The sequence below is a fragment of the Paramormyrops kingsleyae genome, chromosome 5, assembly GCF_048594095.1.
Source record: "Paramormyrops kingsleyae isolate MSU_618 chromosome 5, PKINGS_0.4, whole genome shotgun sequence".
Classification (NCBI taxonomy): domain Eukaryota; kingdom Metazoa; phylum Chordata; class Actinopteri; order Osteoglossiformes; family Mormyridae; genus Paramormyrops; species Paramormyrops kingsleyae.
This window is the reverse complement of record NC_132801.1, coordinates 21574791-21592482: the sequence shown is the minus strand read 5'-3', so window position 1 is coordinate 21592482 and position 17692 is coordinate 21574791. Positions and strand designations below refer to the sequence as shown.

Genomic DNA, 17692 nt, shown 5'->3' with positions numbered 1-17692 from the left:
TGAACACGTGACTGTTTTTCAGGGTCAAATGCTATACTTATTGACAACCGTGACGACCAATCATAATCTCCAGGCAACCATTTTTAACCAATCAAGAGTGGCGGCTTTAACATTGGGCACTGTTTATACGTACAATTGTGTTGTAATAAACTATTCTGTGGTTTTGGTAGTTTTTTTTTTGCAGGTTGATGTCTGTTTGGGCTGTCAAGGGGTTTTCGACGGTAAGTGACCCATAATATTATTTTACGATAATTTTCAAAATAGCTGTCTCACTACGGAAATAAACATATTAAATAAGGAAGATGTAGTGAAAAAACAAAGCTGTCTATGCGGATGGTGGGCATCAGATTTTAATCTCTCGCTAGACAGTTTAATGACACCGCAAGTAGCCACTATAGCATTCTTACACAAATTGCATGGTTTTATATGTGATACGCTGAATTGTTTGCTAGTTGTACCTTTCTTTTAACGGCCTGTAACCGTAATTCGTTTCAACTGGGTTTATGCACATGCGTATCCATATCTAACTTCCAAGGGCTGAGCAGTCAATTGCCAGTACTACACCGGTACATTTATAATATGTTGGTAAATATGCCTGTTGTTTAGGTGTTGTTTAATGCCTGATAGTCAAGCCTTGCGATACGGTTAACGTTATTGACATTACATTCTGATTCCGGATTTCCAAATGGTATTCATAAAACCCTCATGGTAAATATGTGCAAGCTCTTAGTGACTTGCATTATACAGTAGTTTTGTTTCAGGTCGTATATCTGGGTGTTTTTACAGGAACATCGAAGTGTAAGGATAGTTGTTCAACAGCTCTGCTTTAGGACCACCGGCCCCCCGGGTTATGAGTTCATGCCCTCAGCTAACAATTTGTACATTTCGCACCTAGACACGCATTATAGTGTAAAGCAGGGCTCTTCACATTTTTTTCAGGCCAGGGAATCCTTGGTGGATAGAGAGACAGATCTTTACACAATTTAAAATTGTGCTACAGATTAGGCTTGGCATATATCAACATGAGCATTTACTATATAAACAAGTTTATTTATTGATTAATGACCCTATTAACTTATTTACGTCGTCTTGTTGCTGTCAATGAACAATTATAAAGATTATTGATTTGAGGTTTGTAATTGTTACTTTTTTACACTATTTCTATTTCACTTAATAGATTTTTAAGGTGAGTGTGTGTATATGGTTCAAGTAATTTCAGTAAGTTCAACACTATGGGCTGTGGATAGTGTTTCTTGTTTTAATACAGGCAATTAATGTACAAGGCACAAATCAAACCAAATTAAGTGGAACTGACAGTCTATAGTGGAGTGGAGGTCATATATATGAACATACAAATATAAACAAACTGGACAAATTACAATATCACTACATGCAAAGCCATTACATTGTATAACACCTCATTAGTAAATACCCAACAAAATCATAACAGCGAAAAAATGGCAACAACCAGTTTTCAGTCTCCATTCATCAGAATGGGAGGTGAGATCACGTGCATGCTGAGATTATGTGCTGACATGTGTTCATCATCTGCACAACAGCTGGCTAATGTGGGTGGAGATTACAAAGACAATTGAGTCAAGTGACAACATGTTAATTTATCAGTGGTTTGACTTATTACTGGTGTGAGTTTTATTTATAGACATTTTTATAAAATTTCATAGACCCCCAGCAGTTCCTCTGTGGATCCCCTGTTGAAGACCCTTGGTATATGGTATAAAGTATTCATTTTCAGATTTAATGTCATTTAATTAAAATGTTGCAGAAAAGGAATTTAGAACCATATTTTGTGTTTTGAGTTTTGCAGAATGTCAATTCTTGCATGATGTTCTGTAATATGCAACAATTTATCAGTAAACTTAACAAATGTGAAGAATTGTACGTGTTTATGTATTTTTTTTTTCTGCTGTCAAATATGTAGTCTTGAGCCACCACTCATTTCTTTGTTTTGCTGGGAAAATGGGACAATAGGTAGTTATTTATTGCACCATGTGCAACACATGTAAATACGGTATATACCACAAAGAGAGTTTGTATCATTTTAACGAGCCTTGTCTGAACTCTCTTAGGCAAGTTTTCTTATTATTACTCTAGGTAGTCTTCAGGAATAGTCCTCCAGGCTTCTTGAATGACATTCCAAAACTCAGCTTTAGACGTTGGCTACATTTTGTTCTGTCTTCTGTCAAGAAGATCCCTACACTGCTTCAGTAGTGTTGAGATCCGAGCTTTGGGGAGGCCTATCCATGGTTGATAGCATTCCATCATGATTTTTATTTCTTTCATGGTATGCTTTGACTGCATTGGCAGTGTGTTCAGGATCGTTGTCATGCTGAAAAATGATGCCATTGCCAGGCAGATCCTTTCCAGATGCAATTGTGTGGTGGATCAGAATCTGACGGTACTTTTCACTGTTCGTAACAGTCAATTTTGATGAGATCATGAACACCTCTGGGTGATATGTAGCCCCAAACCATCACAGAACAGTGAAAAAGAATGTATTATTGATGGGTGTAGACGCTCACTGTTGTAGCTCTCTCCTGACCTACTCTTTACAAATTGACAACGCTTTGAACTTAAGACATGTTGCCACTGATTTTCAGTCCAGTTCTTGTGTAATTTGGCAAATATCAGCCTTTTCTCCCTCTTTCCCTTCCTTAAGATTGGCTTTTTGACAGCCACACTTCTATTGAGATCATTCCTGATGAGGCTTCGGCGAACAGTACATAGATGAACTTAAGGGCCAGATGCATCTCTCAGGTCCTCTGTCAGGTCTTTGCTGGATTTTTCTTAAGGGGCGTAACTTTGAGATACTGTTCCTCAGCTGCAGGTAGTTTTTTTGGGCCTGCCACTTCTTCGTTTATCCTCCACTTGTCTAGTTTCCCCAATTTTTTCAAGGACACACTGCATACCATGCTGAGATATGCTAAGTTTTTGGCTAATAGCTCTTTGTGAATCACCTTGTTGGTGCAAAAATACCATTTGAGGCTGGTCAAACTGTCTTCCCTTTGGCATATTGAATATATTAAATAAAAAAAAAAAAATGGGAAGAAATGTTTCACTGTGACAGGCTGCTAAGTGCCTAAAGCTACAAGGTGCCTAGATAAATGTGTTCCAACCACCCAGCATTCAGCATCACCAGTTTACTAACCACCAGCCGGTTCCTCTGTAATGATCTGCACCTGTTTCTTCACTGGTTCATGCCTTAAGTAAGATGGCTTTGTTATGCTTGAATGATTCTTAAGTAGGTCACTGTGTGGCTTAACAAACAGAAAACATCCCTCTGTAACTGGTCAGGTACAGGGACAGAACCGAAAATGAGAGCCAAAAACTTTGAAAGTCCTTCAGGAAGCCTGGAGAACTGTTCAAGACTACAGTAAAAATACAAGAAAGTCTGGCTCTCTAGAGACAAAATATAATAAATGAGACTTGGAAAGACTTGTACAATTTTGTGTGTGTGTGTGTGTGTGTGTGTGTGTGCTATATGGCCAAAAGTTTGTGGTCTCAAAAAAAAAAAATGCAGAGACATTTGCAATTTGTCTCTGCAAATTGGTACGTTCCCAACACATATGAAAATAGCTAAAGTTATACCCCCATACCAAAATGGAGATGGACATCAATTCACAAATTACAGGCCTGTTTCTGTACTGTCACAATTCTCAAAAATACTCAAAGTTTTCATTAACAGACTTGACAAATTCATTGATAAACATAAACTATTAACGGACATCTAGTATGGTTTCAGATCAAACAGATCAACATCAATGACATTAAAGGAATTAATTGTAAGAAATATCACTAATAACATAGATCAAAGACAATGTGCAGTTGGAGTTTTGACCTAAAAATGTTACTTGATAAAATGGAACACCATGGCATTAGAGGAGTGGTGTTGGAGTGGGTCAAGAGCTATTTGAGAAGCAGGCAGCAATTTGTGAAAATTGGTGAATATCAGTCAGAGTGCCTGGACATTGTTTGTGGAGTCCCACAGGGGTCAGTATTAGGACCAAAACTGTTTATCCTGTACATCAATGATATATGTAAAACATCTGATATATTGCAGTTTTATCTTATTTGCAGATGATACAAATATGTTTTGTACTGGAGAGAATTCACAACACCTTTTGGAAATGGTCACACAAGAATTTATCCAACTAAAAACATGGTTTGATAGAAACAAGTTATCACTTAATTTGATCAAAACTACATTTATGTTATTTGGAAATTGTAAAAAAAGATGCTGGAGTCAAATTGTTGATAAACTTCCTCTACTTCAACATTATTTTTCATACGAAATTTCTGGGTGTGACAATAGATAATAAAATTTCCCGGAAACCGCATATAAACCATATACAAACTAAACTGTCAAGAAGCATCTCTGTACTAAGTAAAGCAAAACATCTTTTGCATTACAAATCACTCCATATACTTTACTGTTCACTTATATTGCCAAACTTGGAGTACTGTGTGGAAGTCTGGGGAAAAGCATACAAAACTTCTCTTCAACCATTATGTAAACTTCAGAAAAGAGCAATTAGGATTATTATTAGGATTCAGAGACCACTAACATTTTGTTCTTGAAGTTTGTGTATAAAGCCAGATATAATATGATGCCAGGAAATGTACAGAGGATGTTTTTTGACAGAGAAGGTGACTAAACTGAGGAGAAAGTTAAATTTGAAGACTCTTAATGCACAAACAATGGTTTAAACCTTTTGTATTTCTATTTGTGGAGTAAAACTCTGGAACAGTTTTCCAGTGGACCTACAGCAATGTTCAGGCATTATTCAGTTTAAAAAAACTTTTCAATACCTGCTTTTGGAAAATTATGAAACTGATAAGCTGGGTGACTGATGGGATATAGTAATGAGGGGAGGTGGGGGATAACAGAATATGGCGATTTGGATAAAGTGTTGAGCATGCGGTAGGGATTAATAAGTATGTACATACTTCCTCCTACTCCATTTCGGACTTCTTTTTTTTTTCATTTTATGTTAAGATTTTGTTTATTTTGTCTGCAGCACACACGTGTGTGTACCTATATAGGTATGCGTGTATATATGTATGTGTATATACTGGTTTGTTGTATATGTTTGAAATAAAAGGTTATCATTCTGAAACCAAGGGTTTTAATATGAAGTTGGTTGGCCCGTTGTTATAATAGCCTCTGCTCTTCTAGGAAGACTTTCCATTAGATGCTGAAACATTGCTGGAGGGATTCAGGTTGGATACCATTCAGGTTTGATATTAATGTTATCTGGTCCCTTTCAGTGAGCTTCTGGTCTACCCCTTTCTGAACTTGTTCCCAAACGTTTTGACCTTTAAAATCACTTCATTTGCAGTTGATGAGGACAGCTTTAGCAGGGCAGAAATGTGGTGATCTGACTTGTTGGATGGCATCCTATGAGTTGAAAGTCACTAAGAACCTCTACAGCCACCCCTCCTGCTGATAATGTTTGTTGCAGAAGATTGCGTGACTTTCGGCAAAAAGAGTTAGGGACCCCTACTCTGAATTATAGGGGTGTCCACATACTTTTGGCCATATTGTTTGTTTGTTCTGTAATGTGTGTCTTTTGCCGTTTATATAATCTTATGTGCATGTCTCTCTCTCTTTTCCTTCAATAGATGCTGAAGATAAGTGTGTTATGCGTTTGTGTGCTATCCCTGGCATCAGCACTGACCTGTCCTGACAGTGGCCTATGTGACAACAGTAACACATGTTGCCAGACTGCTTCTGGAGTGTATGGATGGTGCCCATTACCAAATGTAAGTCTACAGGGAAGATACTGTTAGACTACAACAGAATAGTCATGATTTAAAAACTAACATGCTTAACCTGGAATCCCCATCCCGCAGCCCTGAATGCTAGCGATAAACTTTCAGCTTCACAAACACCTTATCAGCTGTGCATATCAGCAAATGACTAATTATTCGGGAGGTTAATAGACCAGGCATATGGCAACTTCTACATATACCTGCCTAAGCAGGAAGTCCTACCAAGAGTGATTTCAGTGGTGAAGCCAGAAAGTGACCATCCTTTTGTGTTTAAAAGATCAGAGAAACTGGGAAGGGGGAGAGACATTTTTAGTGTTTCAGGGGTGTGGTACTGTTTAAGTATGCACTGATAAGTCATGAACAAGGCTGAACCAACACTTTCTATGCACAGAGACTTTTGTGTAATGCATTTGTCCAAAGTGTTCATCTATTGGATTCGTTTGTGTGTGTGTTTGTTTTTAATAAGGGCAAACTAAAATACGTCAAGCTAGGACCTCCTGTAATCTGAATGATGGGCCGCTGCTCCTGATGCCTCACACATACGTATTTAAACTGGTTTCCAGGCTGAATGCTGTGGGGATCATTTGCATTGCTGCTTTGCTGGCATGCTGTGCGACCTGGAACATTCACACTGTTCCAATGCGAGCCACACCCTGCCCTGGCTGCGCAGGATTCCAGCAGAAGTACCCCTATTCCCACAGGTGACAACCTGCTGTCAATGACGGCTGTTTATAGCCTTCCTCTTTATTGTTTGCATTCTTGGTTGTACTGTTTATCCCATACATTACAGCAAAAATGCTTTGCATTGTCGTATGAATAGTATGTATGCTCTAATGGTAAATAGACTATTCCAAAGTTCCATCGGTATAATAATACTTGCTTCTGTTCCGACTGAAACTGTACACTAGCAGTGCAGAAACTCCGGATTAGTTTGCAGACATATTTAGACATGTCTTTGAAATAAGTTTGAATGGAGTGTGATGCTCCACACTAGAGGATCTGTATGATTTTATTTGATCTAAGAAGAACTGCAACCACAAAAATCTGTCCTGCCAAGTTGTAACATAATAAAAAATGGATGCAATTTCCTTCTGTATAAAATTTGCATGTAAATAATGTTGCAAACTTCCTGTGTCACCATGTGTTCTGTTGCTGCTGTTTTCCTGCCTGGTCACGGTCTTCTTCTAGGCCTGGTCCTGCTTAGATGGTGGGCAGTGTTGTCCTGATGGATACCATCTCAGTGATGATGGAGCTTCCTGCACTAAGAATAAAGGTTGGTTCATTTTCAGAAAAATGATCAGAAAGAGTATAACTTAAATGCAGGAACCTCACAAAATGCTGAGGTAAACTAGCCACCCAACAGAAGGAAGGGAACTATCAGTGTGAAGGAGATGTTTAATTTTTTTTTGCTGATTAGGTGACACTGTTTTTGAACAATGAGGCTGCTTTTGTTTAACACTAGTGTCATATTTCAAATAAGGCAAAAAAGTTAAAAAAAAAATGAAGGGGGATGCAAATACACACACACACACACACACACACAAAAACAAACACACACACACACACACACACACACACACATATATATATATATATATATATATATATATATATATATATTATATATATATATAGCGCATATGTGAACCACTTTTCATAATCAGATGCAAAAGTGTTTAATTTTGCTATGACTTATATGACTGTGGTTTGCCATTGGCCAGATTTATCTTTCATACAATTAGAAACAACATTTTCCTGCCTATTGGTGGTTTATACATTTTAACTTATTACTTAAACTGTGATTATAATTTATCTCTGGTCTTTATGCAGAAATAAATTGGTCTTATTGCATTATTTTTTTCTTTGGCTGGGGATGAAATTTAAAAATGACAAAGGTAATTAATTGATTCAAGTTGAATATTATCATTAATGCTTTTGAACTTGAATAAACAATATTAAATGAAAAAGCAGAAATACACAGCCTGTGATACTTGGTAGTGTTTTATTTTGATTCAAAAGTAGTGTGTTTGCATAACCCACATATGCATTATATTAACTTGAATAGGAGACTTGAGTGAATAGGTACGTGTACGAATGCTTTGTGATGTACTGGTATTCCATACAAGGTTAACCTGGAAGGAGGCCCTTGCAAACATTGATGGATGGACGCTTATTGAATATGAGCTCCATACATCATCATAAAGTAAAAGAAATCCTGTGCTTTTTACCCAGAAGCATTGTGTAGCAAAGGGTTTACTGCATGTCTGTATTATAGGATATTGTTTCTCATTGGTTTAAGCATTGCAAGTGAATAAAAAAGAATGATGTTGGACTGTTTCTACCAAGGAACAAAAAGTGTGATTTCATAAGAAAATGTCAAATTGGGAAAAGCAATTTCACAAGGTAGAACAGTTAGCCTTAAGGTTAACTTTAGCAATCAAAGAGAGGCTACTCCCTGTCTGTCCCCAGTCTGTGTTGTGGGTAGCATTACATTATTACTCTGCTGAGACATTATTTGCACAGTTTAATTACCAAGCATAAGCATGAACTATTGTCCTTTCTAACTTTTTTACTTGAGATAAAAGATTAATGTGTAACCATATTATTATCTAAAGGCTCTGCTCAGAGTTTTACAGTCTTGGTTGAAAGGGCTGAGTATTTGCATGGAGTACAGGTGCAGGTTTTTGAGCATGCATGTGCAGTTTTCCATTAAAAAAAAATAAAATAAAATAAATAAAATTATACATATACCCTCACCACTCCCCGTTTATTAATTTAATTTAATTATGATTGTTTTTGATTAGGGACAGATCTTATTCTTGCATATCCCTAGTTCTCTCAGTTATGATTAAACATTATGATCTTGCAGAATAACCAAAATTCATATTTCATAAATGTTCTCCATCTGTAATGTGTACAATGGGAATGCCCAGCATGCATCAAAACCTGAAGCTCACAGTACTGCGTTACTGCTGTATAATTATGATCCCGAATAAATGGCGCCCCCATCACCTCTAAAACAAACTGTTTGCATTTCCTTTCGTGAAGACTGTCACAGGCTTCCTGTTCTTGGAAAATTCTGTAGGCTGTGGTCTGCAGTTTGAGACATCTGGGCCATTCTGACATCATCAACTGGAGCAACTGGTTCGGCAGACACGTACAGCAGTTCTGTTACCATTCTTGTGAGGATTCTTCTTTCTTTCTTTCTTTCTTTTAAAGCAAGTTATGTGGAAGCCGTCATCTGCCCCGACGGGGAGTCGGAGTGCCCCGATGGAACCACGTGTTGTCAGCTCCCAGACAGCAGCTGGGGTTGCTGCCCCATGGCCAAGGTGAAGGGGCTGGGGGGATGGCACAGCAGTCGTTAAGGTTGTGGGTTTAAGTCCCAGGAAGGGCCCTACTAAATCTGCTTCAGTGGAGGGGTGTGTCTTTGTCTGTGTGTGTGTCTGTTTTGTGTTACATAACCTATCAAGTTGGAAGAGGAAAGGGGGAAAAGAAATCTTAATAACTAATCATGAGATTTAAAACTTGTTTTTAATTACCTTATAAACTGACTAATATGCATTAAAAAGCTGTAAGGATATACAGTATCACTGTGATACTGTATGTGAAACATTATCAAAGCACATAAACTGGGGAAAAAAAATCTTACCGTTGGAATGCATTAGGATGTTTAGTGGCTGCGGTTTGAGTTTTGGATCCTGCTCTCTGCAGGCAGTGTGCTGTGAGGACAGAAAACATTGCTGCCCTGAGGGTACCAAGTGTGACCTCGAACACTCGAAGTGTTTGTACCCCACCCAAGGTGAAACCATAATTGTGAAGAAGTTCCCTGCCAGAAGGAGAGCATCTCCAGAGGACCATGGGAGGAGAGGTATGCTGTCACAATGTCTTAGGCACTGTCACAATGTCACAGCTCAGCGTTTGGTTTAGCCCAGGGATGGGTGGGGGTCCATGCCCATGTAAACGTCTCCTCCCTGCAGCTGCAAATACTCCAGGTGGAAAGAGCCAGTACTCTGGTGGACAGACCCCTCTGAGAAGGAAGCTGACTGCAGCCCCCAGTGATGGTAAGGAAGCTTGCTCTGCGAGCCGGCCGCTGGCCAGCTGGGCTGTGCCATCAGTCTCCTCCGATTTCCCTTTCAGTGATATGCCCAGACGTGGTGTCCAGGTGCCCGAATGAGATGACTTGCTGCCAGCTGAGCAATGGGAGCTACGGGTGCTGCCCCATGCCTAGAGTGAGTGTTTCATGGGGTTTATGTCTTTGGGGGGGGGGGCACTTCTTCTGAATATACTATTAAATTTCGTTTCATGAGTCATGCTTTCCATCCTTGACAGTTGCATGTTTTCTTAACAACACAGACTTGTTCTAATAATTACCCAGAAAGACTGTGCTCAAACGCCCTTAGACGCGGCTCTGATAGCTGAAAGTGTCTCAGTGCTGAGTTTGGCAAAGTCGTGTGTGTAGAACTGGGACAAGTCCTTTGATTTTAAGTAGATGTGTCATTTGGCTACTGTGAGTTGTTTTTTGTGTGTTTGTTTTGTTTCATTTTTTCCTGTTGCAACAGTTTTTTTTTTTTTATTTTAAACATCATGCCCAACTTGTGAGCTGCTATGAAACCTACTCGCAGGGCTCAGATTTTAAGCTAACGTTTTAATTATCTCATGGTCTCGGCTGCAGTTGTTTTGCCTTTATGTTCCGCTCGTCAGCTTAGACACGCTGATTAATCTAGTGGGGATTCCAGGCGCGCTCAGCAGTTAATAATATCAGTTAGGATGGTCTCTTGTAATTTGTGTGAGGTGCTCTGATTCCTGTCTCTCCTGCAGGCTGTTTGCTGTTCTGACTTCCTCCACTGCTGTCCTGATGGCACCAAGTGTGATCTGGCCCACAGCACCTGCGTGTCTTCTGGGGGGAGCAGTGTATCCTGGGCTGCCAAGCTTCCTGCAAAGCCGGCTCCTCAGGCAGAGAGAGGTTACCTCCACCTCGCTATACGCCAGTGCAGTATAGGCTGTTTCTAGATGGCCAGCTCAGTGCATGTTATTTCTCAAGCCTCTCCTGGTAATTAGACAATGAGGAGTTTTCAGTTTTACACTTGCAAGGTAGGGCATTGGGTGAAAGGAGTGTAATACTATACGAGAAAAGACAGCGCCGGACAAACAGTAGTGCAATGTAAGACAGCACAATACAAGAATGAATAAATAAATAAAATGTGTAATTAAGTTAATATGTGCAGTTTTTCTCGATATAACTTTAAATCAGCTTTAAAACGGCGTATAGATTTTAAGGTCTTTTTAAGAAACGTTTAAAAAGAAATGTGAAAAGGTAATTAGGGCTGATAGCTAGGAACTAATTAGAGCAAGTCAGGGGAATGATTTGAAACGCGTCCAACACATGCAGCTCTCCACGGTCTCCCTTATGGCAGTGGTTGTTGCAGTTAGGCTTGTTAACAATGAAAAGCATTCGATGCAAACATTTTTGCACTGCTGACTCATTGCCTCTCTGTCTCCTAGGCAACGTTGTCCCATGTAACGACACTGTCGCCTGCCCTGACAACACGACCTGCTGTAAGATGGCCGCAGAGCAGTGGGCGTGCTGCCCTTTCTCGCAGGTGCTCTCCCGCCTTCCCTTCACATTGTCTACAGGTTCAATTAGCACAGCCACATTTCAGAGGACTTCTGTGTTCGGCCAGTGTTTCTGAGAAGGAAAGCGCAGCATTAGCACCTGTCCAAGAAGGCTCCTTCCCATTGCTTTGGAAATTGATATTTGCATTTTAAGAAGTGCTGACTTTAAACTAAGAGGGAGATTTTAATCTAAGAAACTGGTCAAAAGCATGCTGTCAAAATAGAATAGTGATGCTTCACTATTCCCCATGGGTAGGGTTGTCACGATCATGAAATTTTAGTTGACGATAAAATGTCATACAAATAATTGTGATTAACAGTTTAATTATCCTTTTCTGTTAATTTTATAACACTATCAGCCTAGAGTTAAGCTAATAATAGTTTAATAATACATATACATCTTATGAAGAATTGAATTTTGGAACATATAAATAAAAATTGCATTTCTGTTTGCCTTTTGAGCTTTCTAAACAAAAATTGTACAGGGCAGATATGACATAAATAAGATGTTAAATGCACCACCCAATCCCTTCAACCTTTCGTTCTCGCTGCAAACCATATTGTGTACATTTACAGCAAACTAAGCCAGATAACTTATTGCAATTAAGGTAGTCTGAGGTAAATACAAGTGAACAAAGATAAAATCTATTTAAATTGGGGCACCTTAAGTCTGACAAGCTATCCGGCTTTGTGAAACGTGATACAGAGCCCTGGTGTTAATAACTCCATTGACAATCCATGACAAAACAATCCATTTTCTTTACTTGACATCTGAAGTTTTCACTCCGGTCGCCTATTTCCACTTTTTGGATCACCACTATTACCTAAATATCCTATATCTGAAATGTTTGCTTATATTTCCATCAGATGATATTGCTGCTATCCAGCGACATGGTATTTCAGTATACACACACCTTTGGTTCACTATTTTGTGTTTGTTCTGTCATATTTATATCCAGGGGTGCACATAACTGGCACACAAGTACGCATTCACCGTACGTGAAAATATGTATTTATTTTATGTGCATTCTTGCTGTTATGACAAGAAATCAGTGTGCATTTTAGCCTTTATACTGCAAAAGTACAAATCAGCTACATAAAGATTAAAATGCACAGTAATTTCTAGTCATAACGGCGCAAATGCACATAAAAAATATGCATTTGTGCTGCTACAACAAGAAGGGTCAGGGTGAGCCAGCAGATGTGTGACTATTCTGCCAAGGCCAGGGTTCGAACCGACAGCCAACTCTGACCCCCTGAGCCACTCGCCACCCCCAAAATGGCCTTTTTCCATCATAGTAAATATTGAAACTCCATTATCCAAAACTCTCAAAACTTCACTTGTGTGATGAATTATGCGAATCGGTTTTAATTACGTTATTATATATACAGTAAAACTGGTCTAAGTCGCCGTCTTGTAACTCGTCGATGTGGCTAAGTCGACGCTCAAGCAAAAGTCCCGATTTTTCCTAATGATGTTTCCTTTAAAGTTCCTTGTGTAACTCACCGCTTGTAAGTCGTCAAATTCCCTTAGTCGTCACCTAAATCCCGGTCCCGAACAACACAAATGAATGGATTTTCCTACCTGTAAATCGACACCCCAATCGCTGCATTCCCACCGCCTGCTTGTCACCACGGCAATGTAGAAACGGGGAATCCCCACCTATCGCACTAGTTGCTCCCCGGTCTTAAGTCTTGCGTGTATAGTGCGGTGTAGTAGAGGTATGGTGTTATATTTACTAGTTGGCAAAAGGGCGAGATAGACATAAGTCGCCGAAGTGTCGATTTTATAAGTCGGCAAAACGGCGAGTTATATTTACTAGTCGACAAAACGGCGAGATAGACATAAGTCGCCAAAGTGTCGACTTAGGTGTATCTTGTCAATTCTCTAAGTCATCACTTTTAAGCTGGTCCCGCGAGTGTCGACTTAGACCGGTTTTACTGTAATTATAAATTATCCATCCAGTTTCCAACCCACTTATCGTACTGGGTCGCGGGGGGTCCGGAGCCTATCCCGGAAGCAATGGGCACGAGGCAGGGAACAACCCTGGACAGGGGGCCAGCCCAGCACAAATAATTATAAATTATTATAAAATAATTATTTTGGTCCTGTGAAGTTTTCTGGCTTGTTGCTGACTGCGCTGACAGAATCGTCTTGTTTGTTTCCCGCGCAGGCAGTGTGCTGTGACGACCACATGCACTGCTGCCCCCACGGCACCATCTGTAACCTGGTCTCCAGCACCTGTGACACTCCCACCAGCCCCGTGCCCCGGCTAGACAAGCGTCAGCCGGACGACCAATGCAACAGCACCGCCTCCTGTCCGGGCCAGGCCACCTGCTGCAGGACGCCCAACGGAGACTGGGCTTGCTGCCCACTCCCTCAGGTTAGGTCTTCACTATCGTTATTCGTGGGGCTATCCATTTGGGTGTCAGGCCTGTGAGATGGTTTCGCCACTGAACGCTGACTCCCTTATGCAGGCAGTGTGCTGCGACGACCATATTCACTGCTGTCCCCACGGACACACCTGCAATGTGGCGGCCGGCACCTGCGACAGCCCCTCAGGGCCTGTCCCCTGGCGGGAGAAGAGACCCGCACGCATCTCAGAAGCTGATGAGAAGTGCGACGAGCAGACTGTCTGCCCCAGAGGGACCACGTGCTGCAGGCAGAATTCCAGAGAGTGGGCTTGCTGCCCCCTTCCCCATGTGAGTCAGGGCAGACAGACCCCCCTCCCCCCCCCCCCCAACCCAAATCCTAACTCTAACCCCCACACAACCACACACACACGAATCCATGAAAGTGCTGGTTGTTGCTCTAATTCGACTCACTGATGCCCTGCAGGCAGTATGCTGTGATGACCACGAACACTGCTGCCCCAAAGGGTACAAGTGTGACGTCTCCCAGAAGACGTGCAACAAACCAGGGGCCCCCGGCCTTTCATGGGCCCAAAAGCTGCCTGCCCAGATGAAGCATGGTGCTGAGGCCAACGTGAGCGCCCCCTTTGGGGGAAAGGATAAGTGTGACCCCTATTCCAGCTGTCCCAAAGATAACACCTGCTGTTACATGAATAAAGTTGGCAGATGGGGCTGCTGTCCACTGCCAAAGGTAAACACCTCTGTCACTACCCTGCATTTCTATCTGAGGGTTACCAATATTGATGAACAAGAATTTGTCATAGCAAGAACTAGCGGTTCACTGTTTCATTACATTTTTTTTTCTTGCACAATGGTTGAGTGGTTTTTCAGAGGCTGAAAGCTCGTAGTGTTTTTTCCTTCCACACGTGGTCTCACAATGCCGTCTGGGAAATTCCCCCATGTCTTCCTACTTCCACCAGGCAGTGTGCTGTAAAGATGGAGACCACTGTTGTCCGAATGGCTACCAGTGCGACCAGAGACAGGAGTCCTGCATCAGAGGAGGCCTGGTGATTGGCTGGTACCGGAAGCTGGAGGCTCAGTCTCATCCCATTACGGCCTCCGACGTGAAGTGTGACACTCAGAGCAGCTGCCCCACTGGAACCACCTGCTGCCCCCTGTCTACGGGACAGTGGGGTTGCTGCCCGCTGGTCCAGGTCATTGCAACCCCTCATCAAAGACTGAGAATTTGAAGTTTTACCGGTTAGGTTTCAGTTGGGTTTTTCTAGGAACAGTGTGTGGCTCAGTGGGCTAAGTCTCTATACCTGTGATCAGAAGGTCATCTGTTTGAGCCTTAGCAGAAAAGTCACATGTCCGTGGGCCCTTGAGGCCCCTAACCCCGTATCCCCAGTATACAGTTCTGGAAAAAATTGAGACCACTCTATTACAAAATATATGGGAACGACCAGAAACCAAGCCATATAGAAGAAACTTTCTAACGCCAGCGATGACTGGTAACTTATCTGGCAGTGCCTCATATCAGTTCGTATCAGGTTCCTAGAAGCAGGACTGAAGACCCATAAAGCAAGGAAGAAGCCCTTCATTAATGAGAAACAAAAAAAAACTAAGAACAATCAGGCTAAAGTTTGCAACACAAAAAAATCTATATTGTACACAGGTGCATACGCATAAATGGAGAAGTAAGTGAAACTAAAAATTTTGCTGTGGTCTCTTAATTTTTTCCAGAGTTGTATGTGGAAAGTACAATGGGGTAGCGAAAAGAGAATTTCCCCATGGAGATGAATAAAGTATCACTATTTTATTAGAGAATTTAAGGAATAGGAGTCTGCAGCACTTCAGACTACCTTGATTTCACTTCTGTGGCCTTCAGCTACCATTTCTAGTTACTGCCTTGGTGTGTTCTTACGTCCCGTTATGATGTCCCGCCCCCTCCGCAGGCCGTCTGCTGCGCCGACCACGAACACTGCTGTCCCCAGGGCTACACCTGTAACATGAAGTCCGGCACGTGTGACAAGGAAGAGGGACACGTCATCCAGAAAGTTCCCGTGAGGCCGATTTCTGGGTCGGACCCGAAGGGAGCTGGAAAGGCCGACAGCCAGTGCAGTCACTGCTCAGAGGGAGAGACCTGCTGCTGGAGCTCACATACATCTGAGGCCTGCTGCCCATGGCCTGAGGTAGCGTGTGCTGCTCCTTCCTGCTAAAGCCAGGCTGGAGAGCCCCCGTCCACATAGGGCCACGACATGGGTTTTGCGTTTCCGGGTGGCTGGTGTACAACCGGTCAGCCTGTGCACTAGGTGACCCTTGTTATGATTCTCACCAATCTTAATGAAGATATGACTTGGAATGAAACCGACCCTCAGAGCTCACAGACCAGTGTGCATCACTGTTACAGGATATTTGGAAATGGGTGCAGTTGCAGTACCAAATGTCTTGTTTTTTTGGGAGATAATGCCCTCTGATTCACTGTCTTTATTAATAAACTATCATTCCATGAGTTAATTTCTTTATACTAAATGAAAAATTTTAACTGATTTATTCAAGACGCACATATGAACCAAAAATGTCCCTTTTCAGATCTTTTTCGGAAAAACATGCGTGGATAAAGTTCCCAGTTCATATTCATTTAGTTGGCTGCGTGTGTGTGTTAATGTAATTGACATTCTTTCCTCCTCTTGTTCATGTTCATTTTAAGAACCCTCGCCTCACTTGGTGTTTGAGGGGCAATAAGAATATTATCAAAAACAAAGGCCTGAGTTTGATTTGCTGTCACTTTGGTTTGATAGGTCGCTGTGGGAAAGTGAGCAGCTCTCGCTCTTTTCTCTCCTGCCCCATCCTCCCTGCAGGCCGTGTGCTGTAGTGACATGACACACTGCTGCCCTGCGGGGTACACCTGTGACCTGGAGGCTGGTTCCTGTAGCAGACCCAATCAGCTCAGCTGGGATTTCCTTCTGACACGCGACAGCAGAGCCGTAACTCCGGTGTGACAGAGAGCCTTACTGATGTCCAGAGCTCTTCATCAAAACCTGAGGACAGCAGACAATATATTTTAGACTTAATTATGATTTTGTGTTTTTTTTTTTCTCCTCCTGGGTTCTCTCCTTTGGTGAGATGTATAAATGGAACTTTTGTTATAAGCAGACATTCATTGAGGAAGCTGATCTGGTTTCAACTTGGACGTTTCCTACTGTTTTTCAAACCTCTAGCTCAAACTGAATCATTTATGTCACTGGTATTACTAACCTTGTTTGGATGTTTCATTTGATATGTTTTTAAATTAATATCCTAGTTCAATGTGACACACAGTGCTTTTGGAATTTTAAATTTGTTTTCCTATTTATAAAAGCGTTTTGTTCCTCTGTCAACTGCCACTGCAGATTTAAACTTTACCATGCAAGTACTTATGAAATATAGATGCATATCACTGGTGTGGTGTACCTGCGAGGGAACCACTGGTAATTACCTTATCGTATTCTTCTAAGTTTGTCACCTCGGTGCCCATGCTTTCTCACAATCTGATGAAACTTTCTTGGCATATTTTGAGATTTGCACATTTGGTTGCAGAAGGCTGAGACATTACATTTGCAGAAGGTAACAGATTACTTGTATTGCCCTAGAATGGATTTGATGTATCCATGCTGGTAGGATTGACGTTAGTGTTCTTAGAGAATTTTTCATTGTTTTTATATTTAATTCTTACAATTGTTTTTTTCTGAAACTGTCATTTTGAAATGTGGATTTTGAGGGACTCTTACATTTACCAAAGGAGTTCAAAGTGCAGGACTTTGCAGGTTCAGCATTTTATTGCATGTCAGATGTGACATAATCAGATTGTTTGGGGTTAAATAAAAAGATAGTTACTGCCTCCAGCTTCCTGCTTTCCCAGCTTACTGGATTTTTCATTTGGAAGAAAAATGCAGGT

At 41.3% G+C, this 17692-nt stretch overlaps 1 protein-coding gene across 1 annotated transcript; it reads left to right on the top strand.

Moving 5' to 3' along the window:
- Window positions 1-92: 92 nt before the first annotated feature.
- On the top strand, window positions 93-17639 carry grnb (granulin b). The gene is made up of 16 exons (XM_023790622.2): window positions 93-221; window positions 5641-5781; window positions 6354-6491; window positions 6979-7063; window positions 9010-9119; window positions 9502-9658; window positions 9768-9851; window positions 9928-10019; window positions 10609-10753; window positions 11293-11390; window positions 13578-13787; window positions 13882-14106; window positions 14243-14506; window positions 14736-14969; window positions 15711-15947; window positions 16617-17639. Exons 1-16 carry the CDS (start codon window positions 189-191, stop codon window positions 16755-16757), a joined length of 2394 nt encoding a protein of 797 aa, XP_023646390.2. The 5' UTR covers window positions 93-188; the 3' UTR covers window positions 16758-17639.
- Window positions 17640-17692: the final 53 nt, after the last annotated feature.